Raw genomic sequence first — 16482 nt, forward strand, 5'->3', positions numbered from 1 at the left:
ATTTTCAGGGGTGCATTTTACTGCTGGTCATATATTAATGTAATGACCAGGAGCTTGTGTATGTTGAACCTTTTGCAAATGGAGGACTCTTGCTTAGAGAAATGAGAAGTATACGTGCTCCATATCATTTCACAGCACATTTGTAACCTACTTCACTCCCTTCTTTTCAGTCAGTTTTTCTGTTTTGTTTTTTTAACATATGGAAAGTATGCATTGTTTTTTGCCCTGTTTCTTATGATGTGGTGTTCTAGTTGAATAATGTTTTCTGCACTGGATAAATGATAATTCTTTTATGTCTGTTTCATGTTATATAGTGTAAATATGAGTTTGTAATACACTTGTTGCACTTGAACTTTCCTTACCATACAGAAAGTTTTGTTATCCAGATCCGAAGATTTTGACTTTTTATGCACCAAAGCTTTGACAGTTTACCACCATTAAATATTGTAGCATTTATGTCATTAGGTACTATCATAATTAGGATCTCTCATATTGTGTATTCTCATATTAACATCACAGCACATTTAAAACCATTCTACATCTTCAATGTTACAGGCTATAAGCTATTGTGAACTGATCAGGAGTATTAATGCAAAATGCTTGAGACAAAAAAAGGACAAATGTGGAAATGATGGTATTCAGTCCAAAGGTTCAGTGTTTCTATTTTTGTGGAACTTTAGTCATGGTAATAACAGTACCTTATGTTTATGCAATTCTGTAAATTGTGTGTGTACAGTTACAAATACACTGGAAGGATGGAGAACCTGAATTGGAAGGTAGGTTCAAGCCATTGTCAGGCCCTCTTCTCATGGCTTATGCAGTGTTTCCATATAAATTAGTACCATAAGCTGAAGCCAACCAATATTGATTGGGTGTTTTGCGTAATCTTGCCAAAACACAGTAATGTGTATATAGTGACGTAAAACATAGACAGAGTAATATATATTGTGCACTTCATTTGTGAATGGGAGAAGCCATCTTTAGTAGGTGACTGCCTTTGGAAAATGCAAAATGGATGTATATCTGAATGTTTCATTGTACTGTACAGTATGCATATTGTTTGTGGTTGCATATATCAATTAAGTGTTTTGTTTTATATGAAAAGGACATCTGTTATGTACAGTTGAAATAAATTTTGCATTTGCTAGACTGTGACTTTAATATTTAATTATTACACAGGGGGAAAGGACAGCAGAACTTGTAACTTAACACATCCTCTTCTCCCTATGCCTCCTTTCTCTTCCTCCCTTCTTCCTAGAGGAATCAAATGCTGACATGAAAGACCTTTTTTGACATAAGTGTGTAATCTTTGTTTAATGTAGTTGACATCTACAGGAAAATCAATGTCATGGGAAGTATGTATTCTTCTATATCTTCTTTTTTGTAAAAATAATGTCAGAGACATTGCCATCTATAGATTGTCTTTCTGTTAATTGGTTTCCTGTTAATTGATTTTATTTTCCTCCTTTTAGTTTTTTGGTTTTTGTTGTTGTTGTTTTGGTTTTTGGGTTTGTTTGGGGCTTTTTTTTGTGTGGGGGGGGGTTTGGTGTTTTTGTTTTGTTGGGTTTTTTTTTTGGTTTTTTGGGGGTTTTTTTGTTGGTATATTCTCAGTAGAAGTATGGGCTGAATTATTGGAACAATCTAAAACCTACTTCTGCAGGTTTATTGCCAGAAAGAAATTTTATGAATATACCAAGAGTGTATATAACCTTATGTGTTTTCATTATTTAATATTACAACATTTTTCTTTTAAAAGCAAGAGTTATCTTTAGTGTTTCTGCTTAAAAGATGCTTACATATGAGTGAATTTAAACCAATCAGTTAGCTAATATATGTGCTAAAATGTTTACATCAGAATAAATTTAATAATCACCCCTCTCTATTAAAAGGTCATAACTTTGTTTTTCTCTGATTGTAGCAGCTCTAGTCCTGCAGCCATGTGCTTGGAAGTTTTTGTATTGGTTACCAAAATACAGGCAGTTTAGTGCTTTAGCTCTTTCCAAATGTTGTCTTAGGAATCTCCCATGTCTTCAGATGGTGTCTATCTTCTCAAACTATTCATTCTGTTCTTACATGACCAACACTTACATATGAAGTTATATTTTGGTCCACTTTATTGTTTCCATTTTACTCATCTAAGCATATTGCTGTAAACTGCCTAAATCAGTCATCTGAGTCATGTGGGGTTTTATTCCTGTTTGTGATTCTCTGTCAGTTAAAAAAAGACAAAACAACTTCATGCCCAAGCTTATTTTTATTATTCCCAAGAATTTGCAAGCAATGGTGTATCTTATGCAGTGAACTAAAGTTTAGCTGATATTTGGCTTCTGATTTGTGTTTTCTTTACAAAGAGAGCAAAGGATACCCTTTTGATTTTGACAGATCTGTAGCACAGCTTTTTCCAATTTTTAAATCTCAACACATGCAGAGTCTGGGAACAGCATTTTTAGAATTCTTTGTGTTAGGACCTCATGAAAAATTTATTAAGAAAGAGAAGGTTAATTTGGCAGGTCTGCTCATTTGCTTTAACATATTTAATGTAACAAATGCAGTGACACACTGAATATTTAAAATAACAAGTAATTTTTTTGTCTAACATTTACTTCACTAGGAGATGTACATGTCTGTACATGCCAGTGGTTGATGGTAGATCTAAACAGTAGTGTATACACAGACTTGTTTTTCAGTGGCAAGTCACACTCCTGTCATTGAAACTCAAGTAGATTTAATTTCTGAGAGCTTCTTAGCTTGTGAAGTTGTGAAAAACAGAATTGTATACATACAAGTACTGTTTCAAACTTTTGACCTTTATTCCTGACTTGTTCCCCTCCTTACCTCTCCTAATCACAGTAAAGGTATGAAGAAGTGAAGAAAACAGCAATACTTAACAGCTGTGCAACAGAGTCTTTGCTCATGGCCTCAGATAATACTGTGCACTTCTTGAAATTACCACCTTCCCACACATCTGACTTCCATACCTTATATTAGGACACTCATAGTCTTCCATGAGCCTTGTCCCTTTAACCAGCTGGAGGAACTGTTCTTGGTTGACTGGGGGGACGTGTCTTTTAACTGATGCCCTGAAATTAGCTACTTTAAGCAGATTATGTGAATACCCACCTCCGTTTTACTCTTGGCTTAAATGGTTCCTGGACAGAGAAGGTCTTTGGACATAGGCAGAAATTTAATATCCAGTTAAAGTGGAAGGGTTTCTGAATTTCATCCCCCTTTTCTTCCTTTCTGTAAAAATTCTGAACTGCCTTCATATTTGTCTGCTAAATGATTGAAAACAAAGGACCAGTCTGTTTACCAGTACAGCTCTTTCTGAAGCCTGGCTTCTGTCAGGAGCCAGGATGGTGCCATACAAAAATAGCATGGTGCCCAGAGAAATTGTGAATGCCCCATCCCTGGAGTGCTCAAGGCCTGTTTGGAAGGGGCTTTGAGCAGCCCGGTCTAGGGGAAGGCGTCTCTGCCCATGGCAGGGGGGTTGACTCTGTGTCACACATTTTGTAAGATGTCATGCTCCTTTTGGGGGAGAGTGAATGAAAGGCTGAGGTTGTGAGTTAGGATTAGGATGTTAGACATCAGTGAGAACCCCTGTGACATTCAGTCTCTGCTGTAGTCTCTTCCTGGTTTGGTGCTACGACCATACTCCAGGGCAAGGAGTGGCACTGTACCTGTTTTAGGCAGGTATAAACTGAACTTTTGTGATGAAGTTTTTCAACAATGGAAACACCCAAACAGGTTCCAGCTTTCCTTATTTACAGGAATGCTCAGACCTGCTTGTTTGTTTTAGACTGATTCATTTAGCTGGAAAGAGGATCAGACACTGAAGAGCAAAAGCAGGGGGCTGTTCCTCACTGGCCTATTCTTGTATTTCAGGTGTTCTACCACATTATGTAGAGGGCTTTGCTAAGGCTTGTAGTCCTGCTCTGAATGTCAGGTGGGCTGTGTTGTTAAGGGCTTTACTCTGGAGGCTAAATTTGCTAAACCTATAATTTAGGGTATGATTTTGTCAAAAAGCAGTGTAATTCTTTATTCTCCACTCTAGTTCTGAGAGATATTGATATTAAATAGATACCTTTATTTTTTTAATGCAATTTAATTTATGGAAACTTAATTGACTCATGATTGTAGTGGTCAGTTATTTGCCTTAATTACTCAAAAGACATCTAAACAGTGGGGTTGTTCTTCCAAGACCCTGGTTTTAAGAGTTCCGTATTGAGAACTTATGGCAACTTACTTGGCCTTGATATTTGTTTGCTAATCTTGAAATAATTGTTTGGGTTTGTCAAACATACTTTCTCCTCCCATCTACCTTACTTCCCTCAATACCCACCCCCTCAAAAAAAAAAACCCAAACCAAATGAAACCCTGTTTTGTGTAGCTTGGGGTGTGGGGTGTCCATCTTAAAAAAAACCCCCACAAACCAAAAAAAAAACAAGCAAAAAAAAAACCCCCAAACCCAAACTAAACCAAAAAAACAACAACAACAAATCCCCACATGAAAATCCCCTACAAACTGACTAGTACTTGTTATGTTGTCTCAAGGTGAATTGGGCAGTTGTTTGAGGTCAATTTAAATATAGTCATTTGGCCTTTTTGGCTTGGAATAGGGTCTTGTAATAAAACACAGTGTGAAACTTCGGATGCTTAGGATTGAGGAATAGCAGATATGGCAAACTAAAGTAACTTGATTCTTTCACCCTATTTCATGAAAATGTGGAGTATGTCTCAAAGGTGTTTGGGATTATCTGAGCTGCACAAACTTCCTAGACTGTCCTTTCAGTATTAATTCAGTGGGAAGTGCCCACTGTACTGTAACACAGCCCTCTCTTCGTGTCCGAAAGCTGTAGCTTTTGCAGAGGGAAATGGTTGCACAGAGGGTAGGCCTAAAGAACTTGATGAAGGCACAAGGTGGAATTTAGGGGATATTGCTGAGTGCCAGTGATGACTCTGCTTGAAGTTACTTCTAGATGTGTAATTGCAAAAAAAAAAAAAAAAACAAAAAAAAACACCAAAAAACCTTAAAAAAACAAAGGGATAGCTGCTGGTATAAATGGTGCAGAAAAGGGGGATTTTGAAATAGCTTTCTTTTGCTTTAGAACTTGACCTCAGATTTGACCTCATGTCTGATGTTACTGTGCATGTACTCATGTGATGATCAGGTCCTTTGTGGCAGTATAGATGTGCTGTGTGTTTGTACCTTTGATACTCAGCATGTGCTTGTGGGGTTTAGGAAAAAAAAAAATCTACGATAAAGAAAAACCCTCCAAAGCTCACAAAACCCAAACCACCATCAATTAGAAAGTGTGGGAGGTTTTACATAAGTATGAACCATAAGAGCAGCAAGAGTTCTGACATAAAAATAAGGGTTTGTATGACCAAGGGTATTGGAGCAGTGAAGGCAAGAGTGGAACTTGTGTTCCACAGTGGTTACTGTCCTGTGGCACAGGAAGGTCAGTGTTGACAGCAGCAGTGTTCCATTGGGTGTGTTTGTGTAGTGTGAGGTCTCCTTTTGTGTATAATGCTGGTGAAGTGCTTTGTGTGTCTGTGTTGTGTGCTGTGCTCTGCTGTACTTTCATCAGGATGTGCTGCTCTAGACATCTGCCTCACATGCACGTGTGTGTATAACTGAACAGCTGGGACATTTGTTGTCAAGCTGTCTCCTCCACGCTGTTTGTGCTTTGCAAGGACCCGTGCTGCCCTGCCCAGGCTGACAGCTGGATGCAGCTCTGTACAAAGGGAAAAACGTGTGCTCCATTTGGGTGGAGGGAGTGCCTGTTCTCTCCCCTTGGCCTGTGCTGGGCTGAGGTGTGCTCCACATCAGTACAGAGACCCAAAATGCAGTGATCTGGTAGCAGCTGCTGCCAGCTAATTCCTAATACAACATTTAATTCAGTTCTGTGTTAGCTGCAAGGCTAATAAAGCAGAGCAGTAAGCAATTAACTGAAATAAACATAAGACAGCTTTTTACAGAGACTGACGGCACAAACAGGGAAGTGTCCTTGAGCTCCCTACAGAATTTGGATGTGTTTGTTTTATAGGTTGTTCCTTCTGGAAAACAAGTGGAAGTGTATTAACCCTTAAAAGATTTCTTTGCTCCGTAAGAAGAACTTACAGCTTTTGAGGACAAGACTCTCTCAAATCTGCTGTTCTCTTTAGTCTATATAATTTTGACAATCACATACTGATATGTTAGATCTTTACTGTAAGCTTAAGGAAACTTTTCTGCATTCAGGACATTTTTCATTGTTTGCTAAAATAATTTAAATAGCTAAACATGTACAGCTAAGATAGGATCCCTACAAGCTCACTGTTCAGAACTCAAGACTGCAGCTCTTTGGGAAGTTAATATTTTGCAATGAGTGTGATTTATTCAACATTTTTATTTATTTGTTTATATTTTGTATTTTGCCATGAACCATAAAACAAAAGCACTGCTAGCACAAAGCAGCTGTTGAGCAACTAATTTCTCTGGACAGGCATGTGCTCTGTAGTACCAAGTTACCAGTTTCAACTGTATGAGACTTGAGAAATTCCTGGTTAATGAAAGTTCACTACAGTGAATTTGTGACAGGTGTACCTTGTCTGTTAAAACTGATGCCTTAGTTAAAAATGCAAGAACTTCAGTGCTTTATCTGCAGTGTTTGAATTCTGAACAAATGCTTAGACACCAATTTATTTACAGACCTTCTTAAAAAAAACCCCCTTGTAATTTGTTGCAGCTGAATTGAATAATGTTTATAGAATTATGGGTGGATGCACATTTCTGAGTTGTAGCTTTTCTAGTCAGAACTACGTTTTAATAATCTATATGCTTTATCTCGATGTTGCAAATTGTAATGTGTGGAAAAAGTTCTGAAGGTGTTGGGATGTTTTGAGTTTTTATCACCAAACCATGAAGTGCTTTTTAAAACACCTATTAAATACAACGAGTGTGTGTCATTTGGTAGGAATGTATTGTAGGACTAGAAGGTTATCTGTAAGAGTATTTGCATGTATATGTGTGCATACAGCAAGTGGGGTGTTTGCAGTGTTTTGGGGAAAAGGGTTTTTACTTCTTTTTCTTTAATTGCTGTGTCATTTGATACCACTATTCTGCTCCTTACTGACAGAGTAATGGGTTTAGAGCAGAATTATGTCTTGAATTTGTATCAGTGTGAGATCAGAGTATGTCCTTGATGCTTAAATTGCTGTTACTTAAACACAGCTATGTCTTCCTCAGTCTGCTGTGGGGAATTTGCACAGCTTTTACTGATGGTTGAATAGTGCAGTGTTCCTTGAACAGTGCAACATCCCTGCCAATGACTTGGGAGTTATGTCACCATTGGGGTGGGGGTGTCACACAACCTTTTGTTGTTGTAAGGCTGTGGTTTCAAAAGTAAAAAAGTGTCAGTAACTCATGTGTAGAGGGAAGGGGGAAATGCAAAGTGGTATACCGTGGTCATGGGGGTGTATCATGTGGTCAATCTTTAAAATGCCACAGTGGTATTTGTGAGTTGCTCATTTTGTAATTTATTTTTACAACAGGTTCCCGTAAAGAATCAGCTCCTCAAGTCCTGCTTCCAGAAGAAGAAAAAATTATTGTAGAAGAAACTAAAAGTAATGGTCAGACTGTTATAGAAGAGAAGTAAGAAAATGTTTAATGAATGATGAATTAAAGTAGTAAACTTTGCACTCTTCTTCCTCCTCCTTTCTCCCATTATAGTAGGGTGTGTGTGGTATGTTTGTAGTTGGAATAGAGCTGTTTGGAGTGTGCTGCCAGTCCTCTAAGTGCAGCTGGCCTTCATTTAAATGCCTGGTTTCTTTGTATACGCTGTGCAACCTATCCCACCCTTGCCAAGCGATGACGTGCTTCACTTACAAATAATTTTTCCAAGTGCTGTCAGATTTCGGTGTTAAATTGGTGTCATCCTTCTAGTTAGCATGTGGTGTCGTTCTACTTTTTTGGTAAAGTGTGTGTTGGAAATGAAACTGCAGTTGTGTTCCAGAAAGCTTTAATACAGAAACCAGCAGAGGTCCATAAGTGCTTGAGCGGTGTTTTTTGTCACAGAAGCTGGTAACAAGTCTATGCCTTACTGAATATAAATCAAGATTAGAGACAGGTTTGTTTTTTTTTAACGCAGGTTTGAAATTAGCTCTTAGGTTGTGGGGTGTTTTTTATTTAATTGCATTTCATTAAACAGTTTTGCCTAATAATAGATTTAGATGTGTATTTCTGAAAACTGTTGTTACAGATGATCTTCTTTTTTCATTTTAGAAGCCTTGTTGACACAGTATATGCATTAAAGGATGAAGTACAGGAGTTAAGACAGGTTGGTAACTTGCTACATTTATAGCAGCATGGAGAAAGAAAAGATGGAAGGCTTGTTATAAAACTGAATATGGCTTGCAAGTTCACTTTGACACTCAGGAGCTTAAATTTTGGACTAGATTTACTTTTAAAAGTAAAATATTATTTGCCAAAAAAGCACTCCCTATTATCATCAGTCTTTTGAGAATAGCATTGAGGATTGCTTCTCTGAAGCGAATTACTAAGCTGTTTTGGATGTTGCAGCTTCTGAAATGGTGGAAGTGTTAAACAAATTCAGTTGTGCTGTATCATCAGCAAAGTAAGCTTACAGAGACTGAGAAGTCATAGTTGACAAAGACCTAAATAGAACCAGATATTTATAGTTCTAAAATGATACAATCTTAAAGTGACCTGAACACCTCTATGGATCAGTTCTTAAAACTGCTCATTTCCAGAGACAAGAGTCCTTTTCAGTGCTTATCACATGGCTTTTAAAAAATGAGGGCTTCACAATAGCTTTGGGTGCTTTTTTGTCACTTGTTCTAAATATCCACCATGATTAAATAAAAATATCACCTTATCAGGGCATAGATTGTTTTACCCATGTTAATGGTGCTGCATGTAGACTTTGCTTAATGTATAGGTGAAAAGAAGCACTGGATTTTCCTCACTATGCAAGGTGTGAATTTGCTTACCAGTGTGACTCCAGAAGTTGGATAAAATTTCTTGTGTTAATGTAAAAAGGATTTGTCTTCAAAATTCTTCGGGTCTGGGGCTATAAATGTGATTTTTTTTTTTTTTTTTTTTTGCCATCTGTAACCATGCCTAGTATTTCTAAGGATGTCATGCATATTCCTTGAAATAGGACAGTTGATGTGTAGCATACTTAAATTCTGCTGGGTTCAGCTTATAAAGAATGAGTATCCCAGGTTAGAGCTGAATTTGGCAGTCTTTAAAAAAATACACTTCATATAATAAAAGCAGCAATAATAGCCAACTAATACTCCTGTGGCCTCCTGCTGTTGTACAAAGAATAGATCTGCTGCCTCACTGAGGCTCTGCACAGCTCCTTAAACAAAAAGTCACCTTCTCCTGAGCTTCATGCAACACCTCTCTTTTCTGGTGCCTTTTCAAATAGATGTTCTTCAGAATCTTACATCTTCCAAGTCAAAATGTATTAAAGCCTGATTTCATTGTCTTACATATCAGGAATTCAGGAATCTTATCTTAAAAGCATTTATTGGTCCACTGCTGTGATGCTGCCAACCAGAGAAGGGGCAGAAATGATCTCTGAGCTGGCAAGGGCTTTTTGGATAAAGGCTCTCTGGGAGACCATGGTGTCCTGGTTGGTGTAGGCACCAAAGTGAGATCCTTCCTAGAGCAGCTTCCATCAGTTATTTATAGCTGTTGTTCCACAGGCAATACACTTGAACTGGTCCTGAATTGGCAGACTTAACTTAAATCTGTTCCCACATAAAATAATGAACTTTCCAAGTTTAACAGACTTGAGGAGGGAATGGAGTTAATGTGAAGTTAATGAGGTGACAGACCATGGTTGTGTGTACAGACCATGTCAGTCCATGGTTGTGTGTACAGAGCAGAGAAAAAGAAGCTGCAGAGCAGTGCCATGGAAAGAGACCTGGAGGTCCTGGTCCATGGCATGTTGAACACGAGCCAGCAGTGCCCTGGCAGCCAGGAGGGACAACCCTGTCCTGGGGGCATCAGGCACAGCGTGGCCAGCTGGGCAAGGGAGGGGATTTTCCTGCTCTGCTCTGAGCTGGGGCAGCCTCACCTCGAGTGCTGGGGGAAGTTTTGGGTGCCGCAGTAAAAGACATTGAACCATTAGAGGGTGTCCAAAGGAGGCCACAAAGATGATGAAGGGCCCTGAGGGGAATCCATGTGAGGAGTGGCTGAGGTCACTTGGTCTGTTCAGTCTGGAGAAGAGGAGGCTGAGGGGAGATCTCATTGTGGTCTACAGCTTCCTTGTGAGGGAAGATCTCCTCTGGTGACCAGTGTCAGGACTTGAGGAAACAGCATGAAACTGAGCCAGGGGAGGGTCAGGTTGGATATTAAGGAAAGATTTTTCACCCAGGGGGTAGTTGGGCACTGGAACACTCTCCCCAGGAAGCCCAGCACCCCAGTCACAGCACCAAGCCTGTCTGAATTCAGGAAGCATTTGGACAATGCTTTCAGGCACATGGTGTGATTCTTGGGGTGTCCTGTGCAAGGTCAGCAGATGAACTTTATGATCTTGATGAGTCCCTTCCAACTCAACTCATATTCTATGGTTTTATAATCCCATCCTTTTTCTAAAATGTCTGTAAAGGATAGCTAATGGGAGTCTAGCTGGACCCTTGGATTGAAGGCCTGTGTTTCTTAAACACCATTAGAGTTGTCTTGGGGCCTTAGTTCAATGTTATTTTACCTTCTGGTTGCTTCCCTACTGTTCCCAGCATCACCTTGGCCTGTACAGGATTAAACAGTGTAAGCATTTCCTGTGGATTGGTCCCTGTCATCCTTATGGTCCTGTTGTTCATTTATTTCAATATTGCCTGATGGTACTAAACAGTGAGAACTCACTTGTTAATATACATGTGGAGAGATGGTGTTCCTTGAAATTCAGACTTCTCTTAGACTGCTGGTAGTCATCAGTCTAGTTTAAAATCTAGTCACAAAACACTTTTCAGAGAACGTATTCGTTTTCAGGATACTCCTTTCAACTATTTACATTCCTAATGAAGCAAGTTGATTTGCATTAACTTTTAAGCTTTTTGGAGATTGAAACCAGTTAAAATCACAGGAGGTTCTTACAGGGGATATTTAGACTGCTTACTGCTCCATTTCCCTTCTCCATTAGCAACAAATATTTTCTACTCCTCATGGATCAGACTTGAGCAGAAGAATTAATGATTAGTGGCCATCTGTTACTTGCACTTGCTGTATAAAGGCCCCCGAAGTACAAATAGGAAGTAGCTCAGTTTCCATTTGGTAGTTTTTGTTGCATTGTGTGAAAAAACTGTGTGTGATTTATGAAGTTAATAGAAGCTTTGCTTTTGAACAGCTAATATTGGTTTTACTGGGAAGAGCCTTCAGAGTTCGTAATTGACAGTGTATGTGTAGTCAGATCTGTTAAAAGCCCCAAAATCAACCAGTAATATTTCTGTCTCTGTTAAACAGGATAACAAAAAGATGAAGAAATCATTAGAAGAGGAACAAAGAGCTCGCAAGGACTTGGAGAAGCTTGTTAGAAAAGTTTTAAAGAATATGAATGATCCATCTTGGGATGAAACCAACTTATAACCACTTTTTCTTTTCCCCTTCTTCTTTCTATTGAAAGACCAGTTGTAGAACTGAGCTGGGAAGCCTTCTGACATTAGTCAGTGTTGCATCAAGAGCACTATAAAACAGGATTTAACTGGATCTAGTGATTTCTTGCTCTGAACATACAGAGAGAGAGTCAAGCCATTTACTGCAGCAATCTGTACTTTAAGCATGGAGACTGTGGATCCTGAACTCTTACTAAACTTAATTTGTTTGCATCCAAATTACCTCATTTTGCAGAAAGTGCAGCACCTGACTAAAAGTCCATGTTTTTCAGTGGCTTTTTAATTAAATATATATTTTTCTTGTAAATAGCTGTAATTTAGAATGCATATGTGATTGATGTATCAGGGCTGATATGTTGGGGTTTTTTTCTTGTGTTATTATAATGGTCACAAGTGTTAGAAATTATGGCAGTACTGTCTTACCTAAGAAAGGTCAGAGTTCCTTGTGGATAATTATGAATTAGTTCCAAATTACCCACTCACCACACATGCAAATTTAAACCCCTGTTTTTCCTATTTACCACTATATTTAAATCCTTTGTTGTTACCTGTTACTTTAAACAGTTTACAGTTCCTTAAGAACAGTATTAAAATACAGGAAATTGTTTATTGACAGTAGAAACAATTTTTAACAAATCTAATACCCACAATTTACATTCACATACACTTGTTTGGCAGACTAATCTATTGTGCTTTGGCCACCAAAAGACTGATGTACTTGCCTGTTTTTTATGACTGTGATTTTTAGGTGTTTATGTGTACTACATTTTCTATTGTTGTGCTTAAACATACAGCTGGCTGATAACAGATCATACAGTTTGTTTAAAGGAAAAAATCAATCTAATCCAGAATTTTGTGAATAAATTGTTGCTATTTATATTTTATGGTCACAGCAGTTAAATGTTAGCTAACCTTTGTGCATAAGACACATGGGCTAGGCCAAACTTCATTCAGAGCTTTGTTTCTATACCACTATATAAGACTCTCTGTTTGGAGTTCCCGTACTGTGGAAGCAGTCATTCCCTTCCCACCCTTTTTTCTTTGCATGTTGCTGATTTCTGTCCTACTGGGATTTAAATGGAAAGAAATGTGGAATTAAGATTTTTTTTTTTTTTAATCGTACTGTAACTCATAATTTGCACTGCTGACAGATTTTAAAAGACATAAAGGAACATTAATTCCCTAGTCTGATAGGTGCAATCACTGCAGTTTCTTGTATTTAAGATAGGAGATGATACATCACTGCAAACGGTGAGCTTCAGATGAAGCACTTAAAATACTAATCCCATTAAAGCTCATTGTTTTCATGGATGTCATCAAACTTTGGATTTGACTCCAGACAGTGCAGCTTTCTGAGGGGTTTGTGTTCAGTTGAGTCAGAAGTGCAGGTATAGCACAGACTTGAGTCACACCTTTTGTCATTCTGATTTTCTACTGCTCTTTTAACTCCTGCTAAATGTAACGCTCAGACTTGAGCAAATGTTTGTACGAACTTTAGTGAGTTGGAGCCAGGATGATTCGGGTTGTAAGATTGTCATGCATATTTTAATCTAATGAAAAATCTACTTTTAAAGCTACCCACTTTTTTCAGTCAAGAACAGCTTTTTTTAAATAGGAAATTCTGTCAATGATTACATACTTGAGAAACAATTCTGTGGGAATGAATGCTTCATAACCTGAGTAGACAAGTTGTCTTTTTTAGAAAGCTGAATATATTTGTAAGTGTCTTGTGTTCCTGCAATTTAAAAATGTTTTCCTTTAATTCTAAAGGAGGAGAAAATGAAAAACATCTACATTACCAGTTTTATATATTCACAGAATTTTAAATTTGTTATTGTTACCAAAATCTTCCCTTGATGTTCGCGGTTGCACAAAATTGTGGACTGATATTTTATTTATCTTCACATTTAGAAAACATCCTTGCTAAAAACTATGTGATACTAACCCCTGCATATGCATACTATCATGGCCAAATTTAGACTTGGGGAAGCCAGTATAATTAGAATTTTGCTAACATTTTCACTTTTTGACATCCAGGGTATTTTCAGAGTGATTTTTAATTTTCAATTGAGCATATACAAAAGGACATTCCAGAGGAAGACGTATAAAAGGAAAACATTAAGCTTAGCAGTATTTAGCAAATTTTAACTCAGGAACAACTTCCATCATAACAATTTGTTTTGCATTATATTGTAAAGAGTGGTGTTGCTATGTAAATCTGCTGACTCTTAGTACCTGTGATATTAATAATTTCTGACAGTACCCCTACATTGACATCTAATGAACATGCCTTAAACACTGGGATGAAGCAGTTGTTAAGTATGACCAGGACTTAGGGACTGATTTTATTCAAGGTGCATTGGGAGGACTAATTTTTACAAACACACACACACAAAAAAGGAGGCAGAAAAGAAAACTGACCTAATGTTGTAGGTATGTACCTAATGTTTGTCTCCAGTGCAGAGAGCAGCTTCCGATTTTTGGGAACCAAGAAGTACCTGAACTTGTTTTCATTGGCAATTTGTTACAGTGTATATAGATTGTAAATGTCACCGTGGACCTTCTGAATTGTTGGAAACTTTACATAAGCATGGATAAATGGGGCACTGTTTATTTAACCTATTAAAGGGTTGTTTGTTTGCTCTCATCATTTAGGGATGAGGAGATGAAGCCATTTCTTATCCTATAGATGTGAAGCACTTTCAGTTCTGTCCAAAATGTAGCATAACATTTCTCTGTACTTACTGATGTATGTGTGTTTGTCTCACCATGTCATGACATCCTAAAGATTCAATAACTGACTGCTTTTGTATAAACCTTTTTAATGCAAATCATTTAGGGAATTTAGAGTATCTGTTTACAGTGTCTGTGAAGAACTCTAGTTTAGATGTCACAATAATATCCTGGTATCCACTACTAAAGCTTTTATGCTACATTGTAATTAAACCATGAATTTTTTCCCCTACCCTACGAAGTGTTATGTTTCATCTAATATGTGGGTTATGAGATAAAGGGAAATTGCTTTAATTTTTTTGCCGTTCATATAAATAAGCACCTCTCCAATTTAGTAGCTGCTATACTATCTTGAAAGAGCTTTTTCATGGTCTTTTATAATAGTAAATTGATGCCTGGAGGAAAAAAAAAAAAACAACAAAGCAAGGGTTGTTTAGAGGGGTGAGAAGGAGGATCTTAACTGTCTTACATTGAGAAATGTTCGCTTTATTTGGCAACCTGATCTGCTCAGGTAATGTAAGAAATGGAGGAGATCCAAGACAGAAAATAGTGAAAAGAAATAAAGCAGGAAACACCAGAAACTGCATCAATTGAGTAAATTATGTCTACATGCATGAGTTATCTAATAGACAGAAATTTGTGATGTACCATAGAGACTTTTTATGGTTTATGGTGCTGCCTGAAATAGGGGGAGAGGGGTGATTTTTATGGTAGCAGAATCATCAGTATGGCTTTATGCCAGATGGTGGGATGGGTTGAGGAAAAGTGCAGGGAGCCATTTGTTTGAAAAGATGGTTTCAGTCTTTGGTCGAAGCATTTGAAGGGGTTAGTAACATGTTGGGTGTGTGAAATCATAGATTTATTCCAGCTTAGTTCAGCAAGGAGATACACTTAGAACAGAGGACTTTATTTGTAGCAGTTTATAATTATTCTCAGAAGTCTCACTTTGCAACTTTTCTCTGGGTTCATCACTGTAAAGATGGATATTTGACACAATTTGAAATGGTCCTTTCCTTGTCACCTGAAGTGTTTTGGGGATTTTGCTTTTTGAATGCTTTTTATTGTGGTGGGTTGGCCGTGGCTGCCAAACCCTCATGCAGCCGCTCTCTTACTCCTCTCCCCCAGCAGGAGATGGGAGAAGGAATAAGATGGAAAAGTTTGTGCATTGAGATAAAAACCACTGATTTCTTATTGTTTACAAACAAAAAAACTAAGCCAACTTTCCCTTACCCAGCTTCTTAGGCTGAACTTGACTCTTCCAATTCTGTTGCCCCTGTCTTTCCCTCTCCCCACACCAAGCAGTGCAGGAGGGTGGGAATGGGGGTTTTGGTCTGTCCATAACAATTCCTCTGTCCTGCTCCCCCTTCATGCTTTTCCCTGCTCCAGTGTTGGTCTTCTCCATGGCAGTCCTTCAAGGATAGATATGCTCCAAGGTGGGTTCATCCTGGGCTACAGTTCCTGCCAATCATCCTGCCCTACTGAAGGCTCACTATGGACTGCAGATTCCTTCAGTGCATCTGCTGCAGTGTGGAGTCCTCCATGGGCCATAGGGGAAAACCTGCTGCACTGTGGTGTTCTCTACACCTCTCTACAGGGGAGCCTTCTCCAGCACCTGTGGCACCTTGTTCCCCTCCTTCTCCAACCTGGGTGTTCACAGGACTTTCTGTTGCATTTCTCCCTCACTGCTGCACTCTAAAATGGGTGTTCCTCAAGGCACTACCATTTGTCTGAGGCTTAGTTGTGCTCTGCTTGTTCAAGGGTTTCTCAGTTACATCCTGTTGGACTGCCACACCTACCAGGCTCAGAAATTCAGGTGCAGAACTTGCTGTTACCCACTTTTACACCTTCATTTGCTGTGACAGGTCATGAGAAGGGAAAAGGAGCATGTAACCCTTGATTATGGGAGTGAGGGGCCTGCAATAGTCAGGGGTGGTGTGGGTTATTGTGTGTGTGTGTCTGTGGATACTCCCTAAGTGCCACCATGTTGATGCTGAAGGGTCCCAGAAAAGGGGAGTTCACACTTTGGAGAAATGCTGAGATGAAATTTGAGATGAATTTGCTCTGCAAGATATGCTTCATTGTCTGGAAAAGGGATGGAGGCTTGCCCTCATGGAAGGGGAGCTGAGC

The 16482-nt window shown here is 38.5% G+C and overlaps 1 protein-coding gene across 8 annotated transcripts in view; it reads left to right on the forward strand.

The window, feature by feature from the left end:
- ARHGEF7 (Rho guanine nucleotide exchange factor 7) overlaps positions 1–14584 on the forward strand; it is a 115043-nt gene extending 100459 nt beyond the window's left edge. For 6 of the 8 annotated variants that reach the window (XM_041418001.1, XM_041417997.1, XM_041417999.1 and 3 more), the window contains 3 exons: positions 7534–7633; positions 8264–8318; positions 11474–14584. In XM_041418001.1, the coding sequence (XP_041273935.1) occupies positions 7534–7633; positions 8264–8318; positions 11474–11596 (278 nt within the window). In that variant the 3' untranslated portion in view covers positions 11597–14584. Of the gene's footprint in view, positions 1–7533; positions 7634–8263; positions 8320–11473 lie in introns of those variants that run through there. The other 2 variants (XR_005953646.1, XR_005953647.1) reach the window with 1 other exon arrangement.
- Positions 14585–16482: the final 1898 nt, after the last annotated feature.

The sequence above is a fragment of the Onychostruthus taczanowskii genome, unplaced genomic scaffold (assembly GCF_017590055.1).
Source record: "Onychostruthus taczanowskii isolate IOZ18803 unplaced genomic scaffold, ASM1759005v1 scaffold58, whole genome shotgun sequence".
In the NCBI taxonomy this organism is placed as follows: Eukaryota; Metazoa; Chordata; class Aves; order Passeriformes; family Passeridae; genus Onychostruthus; species Onychostruthus taczanowskii.